Source organism: Natator depressus, chromosome 1 (assembly GCF_965152275.1).
Source record: "Natator depressus isolate rNatDep1 chromosome 1, rNatDep2.hap1, whole genome shotgun sequence".
In the NCBI taxonomy this organism is placed as follows: Eukaryota; Metazoa; Chordata; order Testudines; family Cheloniidae; genus Natator; species Natator depressus.
This window is the reverse complement of record NC_134234.1, coordinates 250551236-250571100: the sequence shown is the minus strand read 5'-3', so window position 1 is coordinate 250571100 and position 19865 is coordinate 250551236. Positions and strand designations below refer to the sequence as shown.

General features: G+C 41.1%; 1 protein-coding gene across 1 annotated transcript in view; it reads right to left on the bottom strand.

The window, feature by feature from the left end:
• POLR3B (RNA polymerase III subunit B) overlaps positions 1-19865 on the bottom strand; it is a 123654-nt gene that overhangs the window by 67929 nt on the left and 35860 nt on the right. The window contains exons 12-14 of the mRNA XM_074941077.1: positions 17622-17756; positions 6964-7125; positions 781-981 (exon numbers count right to left, since the gene is read on the bottom strand). Coding sequence (XP_074797178.1) covers positions 781-981; positions 6964-7125; positions 17622-17756 — 498 coding nt within the window. The remainder of the gene's footprint in view (positions 1-780; positions 982-6963; positions 7126-17621; positions 17757-19865) is intronic.

Below are 19865 nucleotides of genomic sequence, written 5' to 3'. Positions count from 1 at the left end.
CCACAGAGCTGAACATCTAAAGAGGTAAAACAAATAATTATTCCCATTTTACAGACTGGGAACCAACGCACAGAAAGAGTCAATGACTTGCTCCAGGTCTCACAGAAAGTCCGCGGCAGAGGTGGGGATTGGTGCTTACTTGCAGCTCCAACTTGTGAATTTTAAAAGGGAAAAAGTTACCAAATCTAGGCTGTTAGGTAAGCAGGAAGCTGAGGCTTGGCAAGCTGGGAACTCAGTGTTCCCTTGCCCCCTGCAGCAGGAGCTGGGAGAGGGGCTCAGCTAAGCATGGAAAGCACTGGAAAAAGGGAAACTCAGCTATCTGTCCCCCACTCCAGAAGCAAAAGCACCAGCCCCTCCTCCACTGTGGGAAAGAAAGGGGATAGACCTTGGGGAACAGAGAAGGTGAGAGTATTGGGAAGAAGGAAAGAATGGAGATGACTTTGTGGTTGGGGAAGAAGTAAAGCAGTATAGCAAGAAACTGAACGTCAAGCATCAGCCAAAGAATGCAAAAGATCCTAGAATAGGGCAAAGTAGATAAAACAATGAATTAAGTGCTGATCTCACAGGAGGGTTAAGAGAACTTGTGGTGCTATTGGGAGCTTCATGTGAGTTGTGGAGTCAGCCCTCAGGGTAATGAAGGACAATTTCTCTTCCCTATAACATTGTCAGCAAAGCTGATCCTCTGATAAAGGACTGTCTGGTTCAAAAGAAACTATGCCTGCCACCCTGGGTTTTGGGGGTGAGTGGAAAAGTGAGGGAAATAAAACTCAAGTTCCTTACCTCTCCTTCAGGAGTGTCTGATGGGCAAAGCATACCCCACTGAGATGGCTGAAGAGATCGGGGGCCACTCACTTTTCTTGTCTTTTCAAACTGAGAAGAGATTCTTGTCATCATTCCCAGAGCTGATATATAAGACAAGCGGGACAATACTTGTGTCACACCTTGGCGGTCCATTTTGAATCTTTTCAGTGACCAATTTCCCTACAGAGAAAAGAAAACATGTATGCTGTCAAAATGCTACCATCATTTACCCCTTATCCTGACCACTCATATTCCTTTTAGGGTAGTGATACTCAGACCTCAGTGGTTCAGGAGCAAAATTAGCGATCAACATTATTCAAAAGAGCCACAGGAGTGGGAATTCATTGTTTTATTTACTATTTTTATGTATATATATATTATTCTCACAGCAAAATAACTGACCCAGTATTATTATTTTATCAACTATAATTGGTTAATAACAGAGTAAAAGCATCCTGATTGGTTAATAATTAAATCACACAGTGTTTTACCATCATGTGCTGCAAAGAGCCACTTGCAGCTCTTGAGCCTCCCTCTCAGTATCACTGTTTTAGAGTATTTCTGACAAACCAGTTGAGAATCTCTGCATTGAAGATGCTGTGCATTTTATAAACAACCTTCTACTTCCTTATTTGCATTTAAAAATATTCCCCAGGTTGGGTTCTAAATTGCATAGTATATCCCCACAGCTCCCATTGGCTGGGAACAGCGAACTGTGGCCACTGGGAGCTGTGGACGGACAATGTAAACCAACCGTCTCGCGGCCCGCCAGCGGATTACCCTGACGGGTTGTGTGTGGTCTGCAGGGCACAGGTTGTTCACCAATGTCCTAGAGACTGTTCCAAAACTGGGGGCGTAGCACTGATCCTGTGGAACTGCGACACTGTACCAAACAGAATTTGTTCTGTGTTTACCAGGAACATTCCAGGAGAATGAACATTCAGTGTGATTGAGTGCTTGGATTGAAGAGGAAAGTCAAACGGGCGTAGACACCATCAAAGCTGTTCTTTTGCTCGACTGAATATTAAACCCTTGTTCCATGTCATATGATAAACTCATTCAGAACACTAAGATACTTGGGGGGGGGGAGAGCGGGGGGTAGGAAAGAAATCCTCCACCTTGGCAAATATGCACATGTTGCTGTCAAGTCGGAAGCTGACAACAACACCAGGACATTTTTTTTTTTTTTTTTTAAAAAGCAGCGTACTTTTTTCCTTTATAGGAGTCTTTTAAACACTTAAAAAAAGAAGGGGGAAAAAAAAAAATCAACCCAACACCACGGAAGTGTCTCAGTTTTTAATTTTGAAAATATGGTGACCTTTGCTATAACCATGTAGAAAAAACACTGTACCACTAATTCAACTATGTGCAAGTTACTTTTGTCTGAAGAGACCAATGATCTAAATTTACAACCTGAGCTAGCTCTGCCAAAAATTACCCCAGAATTAGGATAGGTCAGGACTACAAAACATGCAATCTCTCTCAGGTAAAACAGACCAATTTCTTAATCTCTGGCAAGAGTATCACTCGTAATACCTCAGAGAGGGATGTCGCTGGAAGCAAACATCAAATAAGTTTGAGCTAGCTGATACACTTCCCTCTGGTTGTGACTACCACACTTAGATTGAACAGCTTGGGTCAGGTTGGCATCAGTGGCAACTGCTGTCCTGCATTGGGCTAACTGCTCTTTCCTGAATCACCACGTACTTGTTGCATTTCCACTTCTTTTCAGTCTGTTAGGGTATGTCTACACAACAGCTGGGAGGTGAGAGTCTCAGCTTGGGTAGAGCTAGCACACTAAAAATAGTGTGTCCATAACAGCATGGGCAGTGGCTTGGACACACTGCCAGAGTACTATCCTGCCCAACCCCTGCCACACTGCTATTTATAGGCACTAGCTCGAGCTGAGCTAGCGTATGTATGTCTACCTGAGCTGGGAATTACATCTCCCAGTTGATGTGTAGTCATACCCTGAAGTAGGGAGAAATTCTTGTTCATGTTTGAGTGGGAAGGGACCCAGTGATCCAGCATGAATTTTTGCAATGGTGTCAAATAGGACTTGGAAAGATCTATGGGGACAAGACACCCACACTTCATAGTCTGAGCAGATTATGTACAGTTGATTCCTTTGTCATCTGTGTTTGACTCACTAGATCTCTTGGCCTCCAAGAATTCTTCCTAGGGAAGAAATGTGTTGTCTTTGTTGATATATAAAACAGTACTTGCTGGTGAATTTTAACTGTGACCACATTTTCCTTGCAGCTGACCAAGAATCGGTGAATTAACAGAAGTTTTATCTTGGTCTCCATAATCAGCTCCAAGTCCCTCCTGCATTTGGCTTGATGAGAATGTTATCCCAGATAGGTCAAAATAGATACCAACGGCGTAGAGGTCTACACTTTCTTAAACCCTCTGCAGGCAGAAAAGAGTCCAATCAGACATGTCTTGTATTGATACGTTCTGTCATAATAGAAGCAGAGGAATCTCAACTGTGATTTTCATATAGGCGTTGTCAAGTCTACCAACATCATGATATCCTCGGGATTACTGCAGCTATGGAATGGAATGTCTTTATGGAACTTCAAATACTTAATATTTTGCTAAGGAACTTCAAGCCCAATATTGCTCTGATTTCTTGGGGACAACAAAGATAGATTACCAAGAGCCTGCTTTGTTCCCCTGTTGGACAGACTCCAACATCTCTATTGACATTAGATATTCTGTGGCACAGAACAGATTGCAGCATTTCTGCAAGTTTATGGATTTGGGAGACTATATGAAACTGTTGCTAAATTCAACATAAGTTCCGGGACATAATCTCTGCGGGGAGTTTCCAGAATCCACTTGTTGGATATAGCATGTTCCATTCCATTTTGAAAAGAAAGATTCCACCACTAATTAGGTAGGTCTGTTTACCCTGGCTGTCATCACGCAGTCTGCTATAGGACTAGCTGGTTGGAAATATGGCATACATATCCTTCTCTGCTGTATCTTCCTCAGGATTGCCCTCTGTTGAAACATGTGTCCTTTCTGGGGAACTCTTTCAGTAGATGCTAGCAAAAGAAATTCTTTACTTAGTTTAGGACCTAGTTCCCTGAAATCATTTCAGTGTGTGGTTTGTTGGGCTTCTTAAACTTAGAGTTGTTACTATGTTATTCATTTTCTCACTGTCCAGAAGATTGAGCCAAACCTTGTGGCTACTTTGCCTACATACCTCTGAAGTGCAAAGCTATTGTCCTGGCTGTGATGAAGGACATGGCCAGGACACTTGGTGATCAGACAGTAGATTATTTTGTCTTTTGGGACCTTAGTTCAGTTCCTTAATTTAGACAATGGCTGCCCTGGAGAAGCATGTGGAAACTGATGAAGCTTGAAGTGGGGCACAATCTTACAATCCATAAGGTCCTTGTGGAGGAAATCCTCCTTCATCAGGAGTGAAGTCTTGGATGTGGGCCACCACTGCTACGTCTACTTTGAGTAGAAAAAAGGAGCAACATTTTCCTTCCGACGTGCACGGAACTTGCCGTATTGCTACTAGGCAATCCTTTTCTAGATGCTCCTAGTCTCTGAATGAGGTTTTCCACAGAGACATGAATGGCATGGCATGGTACTTTGGGCAATACAGAAGCCACATTGTGGCTACAGGATTCAACTCCTCAATCTCAGTTTACCCTGTGTGTCACAGACTTGAACATCTCAGGCAGGAAGAAATACCCCTGTGTTTCTTTAGCAGACTCTTATTCAGAAAACACCCTCTCCTCACCAAATGAGCTGTATGAGGATCAAAACCTTACTGAGGAAAGGGTGACTGCATATGTTCCACCTTTTGGCTTCCTTAAGCCTTTGGCCATTTAGAATGCATGCATTTCTTCCTCACTCTTTCTATGACAGAGAGGAAGAAGAGTCCCATTGATTCAACCTCAGATTCTGGTCACTCTGACTAATCCAGTCACTACTTGTTCTTCTCCAGGATCTCATCTTGATAGCCCGCTCTGTGTATTCTTGCTCTTCATCCTCACCTGAGCTGGAGAAGAATAATTCTCTCGGCAGACACTTAGATGAAGGAGAAGCAGCCTAGTTTGAGGAGTCGCATGGACCTTTAGAAACTATGCAAACCTAACACTGTCCAGAAAAATGAGTGGCAGGTGACAGTGTGTAAATGTAGATGAAACAGTACAGCAATAACATTCCTGTAACAAACAGGAAAAGTATGGTCTTTCAGAGTAAAGAGACTCCTGGTTAAGACATATTTTTTAATTGTCCCAACAGCTTGTAAACACAGACATAGAAATGTGTTAAGCCTGTAAAATTATTGCATGTTCCACTTACTCCCCCACTCCCTCTTTTACTTTTGGGAAACAAAATATAAAGTCTGTAGTAAGCATCATTGAATACCACGTAGATGGCCTAAGCAGGAATGCTATGGCTTCTTCTACATGCTGTGGGTGTAATTACGAATCTGCTGAGCTATTCCATATTCTCAGGGACTATCCTTAAAAACTTTCTGGTGAGATTTGTTCTACTATAACACCAGTCTTGGAAACAGAACTTGTTTAGTTTCCTGAAGAGTATACATTGTGCATTATTCCTGGGAAATTATTTTCAATGGTTCAGAGCAGATGGCTTTTAATTGCTTGTGTGGTAGTGGAAAAAAAAAAAAAAGGTCTTAAGACAGTGGAAGGAGGAAGAATTTATAGTATATACTGAATAGTTGGCAGATTTATCTCTGTCAGCCCAAATGCAAAAACTGGCATCTGCTAGAAGAAGCCACTAGGATGTAGAAGACAGATCTGAGAGTCTTTTTTAGTTATTTGCATTATAAGATTTAACTATATTTGGTACACTCAAAATTAAATACAAGATGAGCTTTATAATTGGAATCTGCTAGTTACAGACTAAGATGTTTTTGCATGTGATTTGTAGTGCCAATTTTGTTTTTAAAACTGAAGAAAAACTCAACCTGATTCTAAGCAGAAAAAAAAGATCAAGACTTCCAAAGATTGTGCAATATGTATTGAATTTTATTTTTTAATTAATTGTTAACTGTGGACTACTTTGAGTTAATCTATTTTAAAAAACAGAATTAGTTAGTTCAAGAATTTCAAATGCTTCACTACAGTTAGCTAAACCTCAGTGTCCCTCATAGCAACCTCATTTTACAGTTGGGTAAACTGAGGTTCAGATCTGGAGTTGCGTCATTATGCTTTGGCAAAAATAAAAAGTACCCACTTGGATTTTGTTGAGATGGAAAATAGCACGAAACTAGAGATCAAAACACCCTAAGAAGTTTATAAAATTGATCTCGTTACCAGCTTTCACCAGTTCCTCTATGCAACTCTAAATTGTTCAGAACTTCTGAGTTGTACATCTGAACAAGGTTCACCTCTGACCCCAGGTCCTTTTAGCCAACAGGAAACAGATACATGGGCTCCAGAGTAACCCACATGTACAAACTGAAAATTAATTCTTTAGTTGTTGGACAAATAGTATTTTAAAAGCACCTAGCAGTTTGCCCAGTGTTACATGATAAGTCAATATCAGACAGAAACAGAACACAGAAGTCCTAGTCCCCTGGTACAACCAGTAGACTGCATCATTACTCTTAATTGCAAACACCTGTGAACAAAAAGAAGCATGTTCCCTTTAAAAGATCCAGACCTATAGCAGATCCTCTGTTTTACTCAATTTACAAACTAGAGCTGGTTGAAAAGTTGAGTTTTTGAAACTGACTGACATTTTTTTGCAAAAAAAGTCAAAGTTTTTTCGGTGTTTTTCAACCAGCTCCATCACAAATATTGCAGTTTGACATCAGATAAATCTAGGTGCCAAGTACTCACCATGAATCACTGATGTAAACAAAATATTTTTTTGACAATTTAAAATGTCTTAGTTCTCACTGTTATTTCAGTAGGACTTCAAAGTAGTATACATTGATATAAATGTATTATGTTGATCATTATCTCCCTCTTAGTGAGTTCTTCGAGCTTTATTCATGAGAGTTTTATCACTTGAATCTATAAAGAATATTAATAGCTTTGTTTTCATGATCAAAGATACTGGCACCACCAGGACAAAAATAACTCACCCCATTCATCTCAGCCACCACCCCCCTTTCAGGCTGATGAGAAACCCCACCAAGCAGCAATAAAACATAGTACTTACAGTAGAGATGGCATTTACCATGCCATTGGTGATCTGATCTTGACGCATATGCTTCACTACATCAAACTGGGCTGCTCTCTGCTTTGGAATGACCTGATCAGCAATCTTCTTCATTTCAGAGTTAAATTTTTTGAACAAATCTTCAAAGAGAAGGGAAAGAAGCTGCAAACACAAAACAACTGGATTTAGAGTGAATAGTGAGTGACTTCTTCTTTTGACAGACCAAAAGTGATGCATTTTAGGTCACCAATGCTTACTAATGTCATCTTACTAAACGGAATAAAAACTGTATATTCAGTACCTAACTTTTTGGTGAGAAGGCAAACAGAAGACCAGATTAGAAATAATTTCAAATCAACAAATGGCCCAGAACACCTACTCTTTTTTTATTTATCTGAGGCTTTCTTCTTCACAATACTTCTCTTTTCAAAATTCTGAGGCTGCACTAGCCATTTATTGATTAAAATCCTTTTTCAACCTGGTAACATTGTATCTCATTTGATCAACCACCACTAAGGTGTGATTCTCCTGATCTCCTGACAACTACTTTTCAAGATTTAAAACTATGGCTATACAGAAATTTGACTGCCTTAACATTCAGCCCCAGACTCTGCTGCATAAGCAGGCATCCTCAGAGAGGGTGGGGAAAAAAAAAGACCCTCTTAGGGATTCTACTTGTACAAACAGCAGGGCCTTTTTCCTCCCCTCTCCCTCCCTCCCTCCGAAGGATGCCTCGGGAGCAGGGAAGAACGATGCTGTTGCATGGAGCACTTTTAGAAAGAACCCTAACAATATAGATTTTGGGGGTGGTGCATGGCTGGCATGGTCAGAATGAGGCAGGGAGGGGCAGCAGACAGTTACCACAACTATTTCAGAAAAGAGTTGGGACAAGTTCTTTCCTTTCAGTGACTCCAGGCCAGCTGCCAGGAACTGCCTGCTTCCCCTCTGGCTGCAGCTGAAACTCCTTTCCCCCATTTCTGACAGGGTAGATCTGAGATGATCGAGATTGGTACTCTGATGTACATCTAACCTCCTGTTATTCTGTAAGCTACCTAGCCTTGCAGCCATGGTCAACTGATCCGCAATTTATGCAAGTCTCCGTCTAATTTCATATTTATTGTCTATATTCAAGTAGCTCCTGCAATGTGCCAAACCCTGTCCACCCACAGAAAGATATAATCACTAAAATGAAGAGCTTACAGGTGGGTACACGAGTTACCTACAAAGGGGATTGGGATAAAACGCCATGGTATAAAAGTAACTATTCAACACTGCTGCTATTTATTGGTTCCAAAACCCCTCCTCTTCTTCATATATGCTCTCCACGTATTTTAACATTATACAGTGATTTCTTCTGCCTTTTGTCTGTTATGGAGATGTCCTCCATTCTCTAAAGGGTTTTTTTTTTTTTTTTGCTCTGCTATTTGATTGTTTTCACTGCTTTCCCAACCTCCTCCAGTAAACACTAGTGCTTTCCCGAAATACTTAAATTTGCATTAAATGATGCACTGTCAATGTTTACAACGATTAGTTTTTCAAACAAGCAGTATAAATTCTAAAACTTGACAATCCTATTCTGAGATTCTGTTTTACAGCAACTCGAATGTCAGAAAGACTAAAAATGCACTAGCTACTGAATGCCAAAAATGGTAGTTCCCAGCATACAAAGCATTGTAGTGTTGAATAAACTGGGTAATCAGCAAGCACAGCTAAGACATTCTGGAGTCTACTGCATAATTTAATTTGTGTGTGTGAAGAATGAAACTGAATTATAACTGTCACCTCTGAACTGCACATAATGTCACTGTCTCCTCCCTTGCAAGCACAGAGCCAGTCACTCACTTCTCTCCCAACAAGAAGGGCCACCCATTCTCATCTGCCATCTTTCCACCAACATGCTCCAGCTAGGCTGCCCAAAGCAAATGATCTATGCACAGTCAAAAGCCTCTGGAAATCATAACATCTGAAATCAACATTGTCAGACCTCCATTTTGCTGACATCTTAGATGAATCACACAAAAAAACAGAAGCATGAAAACTTCAGAAAGTCATTTGAATTCACAACTATGAGGTGGTCTAACTTACAGGTTATCATTTCAACAAGGAGTCTAAAGACTAGTAGCTTTCACAACAGCAGCCTGAGTGATTTGAATACGGCTGTGCTTCAGGAGTACCAGGACATTTAATAAAATTTCTCTCTTTGGAATCAATGTGAATTTTTTTTATTTTTTTTTTGTTTCCAATTAAAAGTGATTTTCCTGAAACAGCTGAGTTCTCCCAAAGCACAACTCAAGCAGCTGAGGACAAGCTTGTTACAAGCTTTAGGATCCTGTGAGATCCTAATGCTTAACCCTATGCCTTCTCCCATTGAAATACAGGGCAAGACTCCCACCAGGCTTTAAAGACAGCAGGATTGGGCACCCTAAACTAAACTCTTCAGGGCAGGGAGAAAATTTTCTTATATCTATAAAGCACTATGTAAGCCAATAATACTAAATAAATAATTCTATATGTTAAATGCAAAATCACTTAGATTTAAACTTAGCACCTAAGGTTGAAAATTTAAATAACCTGAAGTAGTAAATAAAGTTAAGGTTCCTACATCACCGTACAACTACATCTCTTAGCAGTCACTCTTTCCCCTTTACTACTGAGTTTTAATATACACATGTGAAGTATTTACTTAAACCTTCCTTTTGAATATCCAATTTCTCTATTTGATTGTGTTTCAGGGAAGAGATCTTCCTCCCATCTTGGTCACCACATATAAAAGGTCTCAGAGGGTATGTCTACACCAGCAGTTCTCGAACTATGGGTCGGGACCCCAAAGCGGGTCGGGACCCTGTTTTAATGGGGTCGCCAAAGGCTGGTATTAGCCTTGCTGGGGCCCAGGGCCAAAGCCCGAGCCCTACAGTCCAGGGCTGAAGCCCAAGGGCTTCAGCACTGAGTGTGTGTGTGTGGGGGGGGGGGGGGGGAGGGCCCTCAGGTTACAGGACTGAAGCCCTTGGTTCCCCCACCCCCAAGAATGGTTGGGGCTCTGGCCCCCCTGCCTGGGGCGGCAGGGCTCAGACAGGCTCAGGATTCAGTCCTCCCTCTTGGGGTCATGTAGCAACATTGGTTGTCAGAAGGGGGTTGCGATGTAATGAAGTTTGAGAACCCCTGGTCTACACTGCAATCAAAGACCTGAGGCATGGCCACAGCTGGCTTGGGTCAGCTGACTCAGGCTTGCGGGGCTCAGGCAGCTGGGCTATACAACTAGTGCAGATGAGCAGGCTCAGGCTAGAGCCCATGCTCTAAGACCCCACACAGTGAGGAGTCTTGAGCCTAGGTTCCAGCACGAGCATCTACACTGTAGTTTTACAGCCCTGTAGCCAGAGCTCTGTGAGTCCAAGTCAGCTGACCTGGGCTTTGAGACTCGGTGCCATGGGTTTTTTACTGCAGTGCAGACGTACGCCTAGGGAGATAAATTCTGAACACCATAGGCTAAAGAAACATCTCTATGTCTTGCCCTGTAGACCCAGCAAGTGTGTTCTCTGCAGTGGAGGAATGCTTATGATATTACCTTCTGAGATCATCCAAACTACTTCATCTGCAGTCCTGAGAAAAACAGGGGTCTTGCTGGGATTTGTATCTCTTTTCTGTGTACTTGCTTACAGAGGGTCAGACATAGTCTGGATAAGAATTTTCAGCCACACCCTTTCCATGGAAAGGCGTGTTAACTTTTCCCAGTAATGCAATTTGTATAGGCACTACTCTTGTTTATGACATGATACCCTCTTACCAACAACATGCCTTTGTTACCATATGGCCCTATCAGGCCCTCCTAGTGGCACCCTGAGACGGGCCATCATCACTTGCAGCTTGTTCAAGCAACCCTGAGTACTATTTATTTATTTATACATTTAGAGAGGCTGGCAATGTGTACTCCCCGAGGGAAGCGCTGAACCTACCAGCAGTAGAGTCAGTTCTTCGCCATTGCCTTCCCCAGCCAGAAAGGGATACAGACAGGGCTGCTGACAGTTATTTGTCAAAACTGTTTTGATGCAAAATTGGGTCTTTCACTAAATGAAATTTTGTACGAGGTGTGTCTTTCGGCTGGGAAAACATTCGGTTTTTCAATGAAAAGTCAAAATTTCCCACAGAAAACAAAAAGTGTTTTCTGATGAGCTTTAGAGAGGGATACAAAAAGGACCCCCAACACCTCCAATATCTCAGCAAACATTTCTGGCCTAAACTCAAATCAGAGAAGTCTGTTTTTGTTCACTCCACATCTTATCCTGCATCCAGAGAAGCAAACAACTCAGCTCAGATCCATGTGATGCATAAAAGTAATAAAAATTTCCTCACAATGGAAGGGGCATTATTCCACCTGAGCAAAGGCAGCTTGGATTAACTAAACTGGTGACGACTGCAAGCAAATTCGCTGACTGAGATTTTGTGGATGCTAGGGCCGAGACCAAAATTCGTGTATCCTGCACAGCCACCACATCACAGGTTTTAAAAAAAACCAACAGAGTCATCGTGAGATTCTTGCCAAGAGTGCTTTAGCCACCTTCCCTCACACTTCATCCATTATGGGTCATCCGTAAATCAACATGACTTGTATGAAGACAAAGCCAGTAGACAGGGCATGGCCAACATGGAGCAGCTATGTCATAATTTTATGAATGCTGCACATGACCTAGCTATTGAGACAGAGAGTGGCACTACATTGGTTTAGCGCAGGGGTTCTCAAACTTCATTGCACCGCGACCCCTTCTGACAGCAAAAATTACTACACGACCCCAGGAGGGGGACCAATGCCCAAGCACGCCCTAGCCCCACCCCTGGGGTGGGCAGGCCAAAGCCCAAGCCCCACTGCCCTGGGCGGGGTGGACCAAAGCTGAAGCCCAAGGGCTTCGGTTCCAGGCATGGGGCCTGTACCATGAGCCTTGATGCCCCTGGCTGAACCAGTCAGGCTTCAGCTTTAGCCCCAGGTGGTGGGGCTTGGGTTTCAACTTCAGCCCCAGCAAGTCTAAGCCAGCCCTGGTGACCCCATTAAAATGGGGTCCTGACCCACAGTTTGAGAACCACTGGTTTAGTGGAATGTTTATTTTATGCCTATATTGCTTTAATTGCATGAGGGCTGACACCAGGAAGAAGACAGTAGCTCCCAGATTAAAACATCCCAGCACACACTTGAAAGACAACAGGAAAGCTCTTAGTTAAAAGTATCCTACATCCTATATCCAATGAGGTTGCAAGACTTGTTCTGCCAGCGCTGGGAGTTAACAGATCAAAGGGCTATAAACAGGTAAAATGACTTGGTCCCTGTAGGGACAAGGTGGGTGGCAATTAAAAACCTGAGCAGGATTTAGAGAGACACTTCCTGAAGCAAAGATGCTGAACTGTCTTATGAGTTTAGGGAACAGACTGCCATCCAGACCCTAAAGGTCTTGGGATGTCTGTAACAAGTTTAGACCTACCAGTTTCCCCTTGTGGAAGGGGAAGAGACTTCTGGTAGGCTAGAGATGCATATAGCATGCTTATCGTTTTAAGATCTTTTTTCTCTGAAATGCTTTGGTTCTAAACAGACAATACCTTGTTTTAAGATGGCTGTCTGGTCACTGGACACCACTGGTCATAGCTCCCGGAAAGAAGGAAATTGCAGGTACTGAATCTAAATTGGACCTGCTGAGGTAATCACGGTTAGCACCAGGGGACTATAGCCCAACACCATCTGACAGTGTGAGAATCCTGTGATTCTACCTCGAGAAAGCAGACAGCTCAAGGCCTGAGATCAGGGGTGGGGGAGGTGGGCAGGGGCAGAAGGGATGCATTCAAAGAGACCAGGACAGGCCAGAGGTGCAATTAGCTTGGTAATTTACAGAAGGCAGCTAGATGTTATCCTATCAACAGCAGAGGATATATATATAAAAAAAAGTAAAACCATACTAAACTCTTGACAAAGTGGTCTGCTGGATAAATATTATCTCTTAAACCCCTCTGGAGGCTTCTAAACAACCTTAACTCTGTGGGGAAATCATGCAATAACCTTGATAAGGACATTTTAGTGTTTGTGGTTCCAGAACAGTTTAAAATTAATTTTTAAAGTCATTAGGTTTTTTTTCCTTCCTCTTCCCCTCCCCACTTCCACACAGTATCACTACAGAGGCTGTATGAAGCCTCTGCATTATTCTGTTATGAGAACTGGGACCAAAAAAACCCATTTTGACACTGGGTGCAAAATTTCTTAAAGGGCTCACTTTTTATTTATTTTAACTAATTAACAGATTTACTTACAATTTCCCATAAAATTCATTCTATATCCAAAAGAGTAAGTGCTATCATTTTGGGAAGGATACACTATATATTTTTTTAAATACGTAAGAAAAAGTTTGAATCTCTGCTTTAAGGGCTTGTCCACACACTGTGGGGGCTACAGCAGCTTGGCAATGGCACCATAGCTATGCTCTTGTAACCCCATGGCATGCCACAGATAAACTCCTTCTGTTACTATCGTGAGTTTCTGTCACTGTAGTAACTCTGCCTCCCTGAGCTGCGGTAGCTAGGTGAATGGAAATATTCTTCCACTGACGAAGCTGCATCTACACCAGGGGTTTAGGTTTGCATAGTTACAGCTCTCCGGGGTCGGAGTTTTTCATACCCTTGAGCGCCGTAGGTACATTGACCTAAACGCCGGTGTAGACCAGGCTTTAGTGAAAAACTCACACCTTGACTATGGAGCCACAGCTAGTGCTTCCATAACAACAGTTCCTTTTTGGCTCAAAATCATTCTACTTAATTTTAAAAGTCATACAGACCATACACTCTTAGGGAGGAAAACTTAACTGGAGTCTTCAAAGTTATACCCCTTTACTGAGAATGAAGTGTGAGTGAGAGGGAAACAGTTTTGCAGTTTGTCCCCCTGACAATTCTAATGATCAAGGGGCTTGAGCCAGCGTCCACTGAAGTCAAGAGTATTTCCATTGATGTAAATTCGCTTTTGATCATACCTTAAAATGAATGTCCAGTAAAAACAGAATGTTTTAATTAGCCAACTAGAAAAATATTTTCTGCACTGAACCTGCTGATTTAAAAATAAACACTACAATTCCACTAAAATCTTCCAGTGCCAGGAACTGTAGTGAATATGGACACAAACCAAATCTTTTTCTTTGAGGTAAAAAGTTATATCCTAAGTACACCGACTTTACATTTTCCAGCCTGAAAGCCTTACACACTTTGCTAATTTTTGTACTTTCACAGCCTCTCTGTAAGAGCAGTGAATATCTGCAAAACAAAGTCTCACAATAACCACATTATTTAGGTCAAGAGTAAGTGATTAAAAGAAAAGGGATGGAATGCCAGTGATAATATTCAATACATTTCAGAGCTAGTCCAAGGCCTTTCAGCCAGCTTAAGACAGGAGCACTAAAGAGCAAATTATATTTAAGAAAAAAATACTGACAGCTCATCAATTGATTGAAAATCCTAAGAAAAAAAATTAATAAAGAAGTTAAGCTGCTGAAATACAGTTTCACCAATTAGCTTAATGTCAGAGAATTCTAATTAGGCGCCTTGAGATTGTTATTTAGTGTTTAAGCCTTTAGCATGCCAAATTCTCCTTTTCACACAAACTGGTTGCAAAATTAAAGACATTAGGCAGCCTTAATTATATTATCAGAACAGCTGGGATTAGGCAATCTCTGAAGTCAAGGCGGTATTCTTTTGTCACAGGGTAGAAATCCCTTGCTTTCCAGGGTGCCGGATTTTGGTGCTGTTCCATATCTCACCCATACAAAGCTAGCTGCATTAGAAACAAAAAAAATTGAGGACAAAGAACAGAGTAATGCTCAGCAAATAATGAACACATTAAGGAAAGAGAAAAGGTAGGTGAAAAGATTAAGCCTGAAATCAGTAGGTTTTGCTAACACCTCTGCTGGCACCTGGCCTACCAAGCCTCTAGTGGCAGAAAGACTAAGAGAAAGCTCTGTAAACCAGCTTGGCTAGTGGATACAACTCTGTTATCTAAAGCTAAAGCACATTTCATACTCCCTTGTCCCATGGGGTGTGAAATTAGTAGCTATTGTTTTCACACATTTTTATAAACACAATGCCTTTTATGTCTTTACATTGTTTAGACCGCTATGTTTTCCTCTTCACACGGGAATGCTTTTTTAATTCAAATCTTTAAGCAACAGGATTTTTATTCCAGAAACACAAATTTAGCATTTTAAAAATCTCAGCCCGTTTAGTTACACAAACTTCTGCTAATTGTAAACATTTTAAAACATACTTAAAGAAAAAGTGAAATCTCATCCTATGCTTTATTTTAATTGTTTTAGTCCCCAAGTACAGGTAAATCAAGTTTATGCTGTTAACATGTGTTGGGGGTGGGGGAAAGAGGAAAGGGGAGTCAAATGCTCAGCTTCCAAGGATCATTAGGAAATCCCAAGGGAACTAGAACTACTAAATCAAATGGTACAAATATACGCAATCACTGCACAGCTATCCATGATGAAATAAACTACTATGCATTGCCTTTGTTGTGATGATCTTCTACAATTAAAAAAAAACACTTCCCATTTAATGTAACCAACTTTTAGAGAGACAAGGTGGGAGAGGTAATATCTTTTATTGGACCACCTTCTGTTGGTCCAGTGAAAGATACTACTTCACCCACCTTGTTTCTCTAATATCCTGGGACCAGCATGGCTACACCACCACTTTAACCAAGTATGGCAGTTTTAACATTTGCAACCAGAATGCTTTTGTTTCAGATTGCAGAAAGGTTGTATTTATGTTTTCTGTGATTTGATTACACCAAGGCAAACAATCAACCTTCAATTTATTTAAGTAGGATGGCTATAGTGGCAAATTAAGGATTACTTTTACTGGTTACAATACTACAGAACTATAGCAATAATGTTACAAGTTAAGGCTGCAGTGGTGCTTTAATTATAATCTTAAAACATTTGGTCAATTATAATATTCCAGGGGGAAAAATTAGCTTTAGGCTGAAGTTGTTCCATGCTTGTGTAAAATCAGCAAGAATTCTGTTAGGGAGGAAAGTTAGGCAAAGTTTTGTTAGGTGTTTGAAAAAAGGGCATTTTTCAAACTAGTTAAAACTTTTTGTTGTTTTATTTGAGCTCTGATAACTTAAGAGAAGTTGCGTGAAAACTGTCACAGATTCATAGATACTAAGGTCAGAAGGGACCGTTATGATCATCTAGTCTGACCTCCTGCACAATGCAGGCCACAGAATCTCACCCACCCACTCCTGCGAAAAGCCTCTCACCTATGTCTGAGCTATTGAAGTCCTCAAATCGTGGTTTAAAGACTTCAAGGTGCAGAGATTACATTCATATGTATTTTGGAGACGAAGTTTTTCTATTTTAAAGCATCTTAACTTCAGTGCATTCTCCCAGGATGCCACTGTGGAACGATACCATGAGATAACTTCTTGAACTGCCATAATAGCTGAGAGTGCTTCAGAAATGTTGTTTCTCTTTTTCTGGCAGATCTTAACTCTGCATTTCCTGGTTATTTCACATTTGTTGTTTGTGTTTTTACTCTAAAGCACTTGTAAGGGGTGAGGGTGGGTGGGGATAATGGTAACTTTGAATTTTTGAGGTGTGAGTGTCATGTTCTGGGTAGGCACAAAGAGCACAGGGCACTGCTGTGTGCCTACAACCACAAATCCATAAGTAAATGCTGTGTGTGTGTGTGACACAATTTTTCCAGTTTGCCTCATTATGTACATCAGTCTAAACTCTTCATGTATGGTCTAAAGATACAGAGGTAGTACAACATAAAAACACGTGCAATTCTTAAATGCTATTATATACCTGAATACACAGTTTTAATTTGTACTGAGTCAAGCAATGAAGTCCAACCTCAATCTAAATTACTTCCTCATCATAACTAAATAATACAATGTAAAATAATGTAAGTTATACTAGGGCCTTGGTAACTAAAGTGGTCAGTGCCCTAAACTGACAGACATATAGACAACACACCCCTTTTATCAGGAGCATGCAAGGACATGCAGCCCAGAGTTTGCAGCCCAGAGGGATGGGAGCTAAGGTTGCTTTAAGCCATCCTTGCACCTTCCCAAACTGAGCTGCTCCTGGGGATGGAGAAACCCCCAGCATAATTCAGACAACCCAAGGGGCCTGTCTAAGTTATGGCAGCCTGCTGGGGCAGTTCTAAGAGCTGCAGTACTGCCCCAAATCTCTGCAGGCCTGCAGCACATCCCTGATGTGCCCTCCTGCCTCCGGTCCCAACCCCTACACCACAGCTTGCCAGGGGATCCTCAGAAGACAGCCCTTACAGGGGTCTTCTGCAGTATGTGTACCAAGAGAGTTCTCCTACAGCCAGACCTGGGGCTATTAGGGCCCCCTTACACTGCTCCAACCCTATTCCCAGGTGTAAAGGGGCAGAGTTAGGGTGAGAATCTTACTTCAAGTGTTTTATATTGTTTAAGACCCAATTTAGGGAAAGCATGCCTATACTTGAGCACATGTTTAAACTTTAGAAAAGCCAAGGAGGAGGAAATCAAACTCGACAGGTTCCCCCACATCTACATCTTTTTTTTTTTTTTTTTTTTTTTTTTTTTTTATAAAGTAAAAACAAAACACAAACAAAAATCACACAGCCCCAGAGTGGGGACCCACCTGTCCAGCCAATTCCAATCGCTTGTTTCCATAATAGTCTCTGTCATCTACTTTGTTTTCTCCTTGGGCCAGAATTACCCTGCGGACCATCACTGCTGTGTAGATGCACTTGGCACGGAAATGAAACTCTTTTACCTGTAATCGAAAAGGTTTGAGAAAAATGTTGATATCACAGGATCAAACGTGCAGTTTTGACTCAAAGATCCCCACTTAAATCAGTGGGGAGTTGAGCCTGAGTGAGGACTGTAGAATGCGGCTTGTTTTACATTATGAAAGCCACCAAGAGAAATCTTAAATGTGTTAGGAACATTGAAAAAGAACTTAAAATGAAATAGATTGGAATAAGTATGTATGTCAAATATGTTATGGCAATCCTTTGAATTGATATCAGACATTGTCTAGCTACGAAGAAAAAAGTTTGCAGGAAATGGAATAATTCAATACTGTGGCATTTTGTAAACATAAGCACTATTACTAATGAAACTTGTTTCAACTACACTGGAAATTGAGACACGTTGCCTGCCACACACACACACACACACACACACACTCACATACACACTCTCACACAGAGCTTGGCTCATAAAGCAAGTTTCTGTCCCATATCCCACCAGTAAACTCAATCCTGAGTTACGAATCATTATTTTCCACTCTGTTTCCGATCTGTTTCCCAGAGATTTTCAATTGCATCAAGGAATAGCCTTCAAGACTTCACATTTCCATTTAGATTCAGCTTGAAGGTTATAGTGTGGGAGGTAATACCAAATCTGCATTTACACCCTTAGAATAGACAGCGAGACTTTATCTTCCAAAAATCACATATTCCCTACCCTCACAATTTGGATAAACTCTCCTTTGAAGTTCCTGCATAACAACTTTCCTGTGTGGAAGGCTGGATGGAGCTCCATTCACAATTTGAGAATGTTGCTCCTTGATCCCCCACTTGTAAGGTTTGAGGTTTTCTAAACTATCTCTCTCAATCCAACAGTGACAGAATCCTCGTTTTGTTTTAATTAGAAGTGAAGCCATATGCAACCGATACATTGCCTGGTCATCACTTTAAAAATACTCATAACCGGGAAAATAGATCTTAAAATCTTCATTGGAGAGAGGAGGACTTTTCTGTTTTGTATGTTTTGCAGATTTAGATTTTAGCTATTATACTAGCAGACATCAATAGATTCCCAGAAGAAACGTATGTTTGAATGTTCCTGTGCCATTTTTTTAAAAGAAGACAAGAAAATAGTGTGTTTAGCAGCCCCCATTCCTCATAACTGTTCTAATATAGGAAGGGCCTTCACGTTCCTTGGTCACTTGTTTTTCTCTACAGAGGAGACCTTTCTCGCAAATACCACATCACTTGAAAAAAAAATTGTTACGTTTGAATATTCACATTCAAATAGACAAATTCTAATTCAGCAACTACTGATTCACAATACAGTTCACCTCACCACACTATTTTAATAAAGTTTAGGCTCTGGCACAGAGTGTGCTTGGAAAAAAAATTCCTGCAAAATCAAGACATGTTTGCTGGAAGACTGTTTATCTCCTCCACTATACTTACTCAACCTTTGCTGAAGTGAGAGGAAAGAGAAAGCTACGGAGACACAGTTTTATCTTTTACATAACAGAAAAGGATATGATTTCTTCAAACACCTATTTCGCTAGTGAGTTTCCTCCCCTTTAGAAATATATTGTGAATTTATTTATCTTAAAAGTGAATTTTTGTACTCAAATAATACCAGGCTGATAACACTTTCCCCACAGAGGAGCTACAGTGCACATAGATAACTCAAACCTCTCCTCTTGTACTTTAATACTTGCTAGGAATTCTACCTCTAGGGGCAAGAGGTCCGTGTGCTCTACATTCTTGATTTTGCTCCCGATTGCAATGAGTGCTAATTATGGTGATGGACTATAAGGTTGGCTGCTATGAGGAGAGTATACATCCACTTTTCTGTTGAGAAGCCTAGAATGTGGGAACATGGTGACTAAGGTCTCAAAATGCAGACTTCTTTCCTTCTGTTTATCTCAGTAATTATACCACACTCATGAAAGTGGCACTTGAACTGGCATCTAGGGCTGCAGCTTAAGGAAGCAGGACCTCCAGATGGAAAACCCAGTGCTAGGGAGTCCACAGAAAAAGTAATTAAAACAACACACAAACCAACCAGTTCAACATTAGGTTTTTCTAGCAGTTCTTTTCAGACAGACCTCTAAAGATTTATTCTGGGTTTTTTAGTG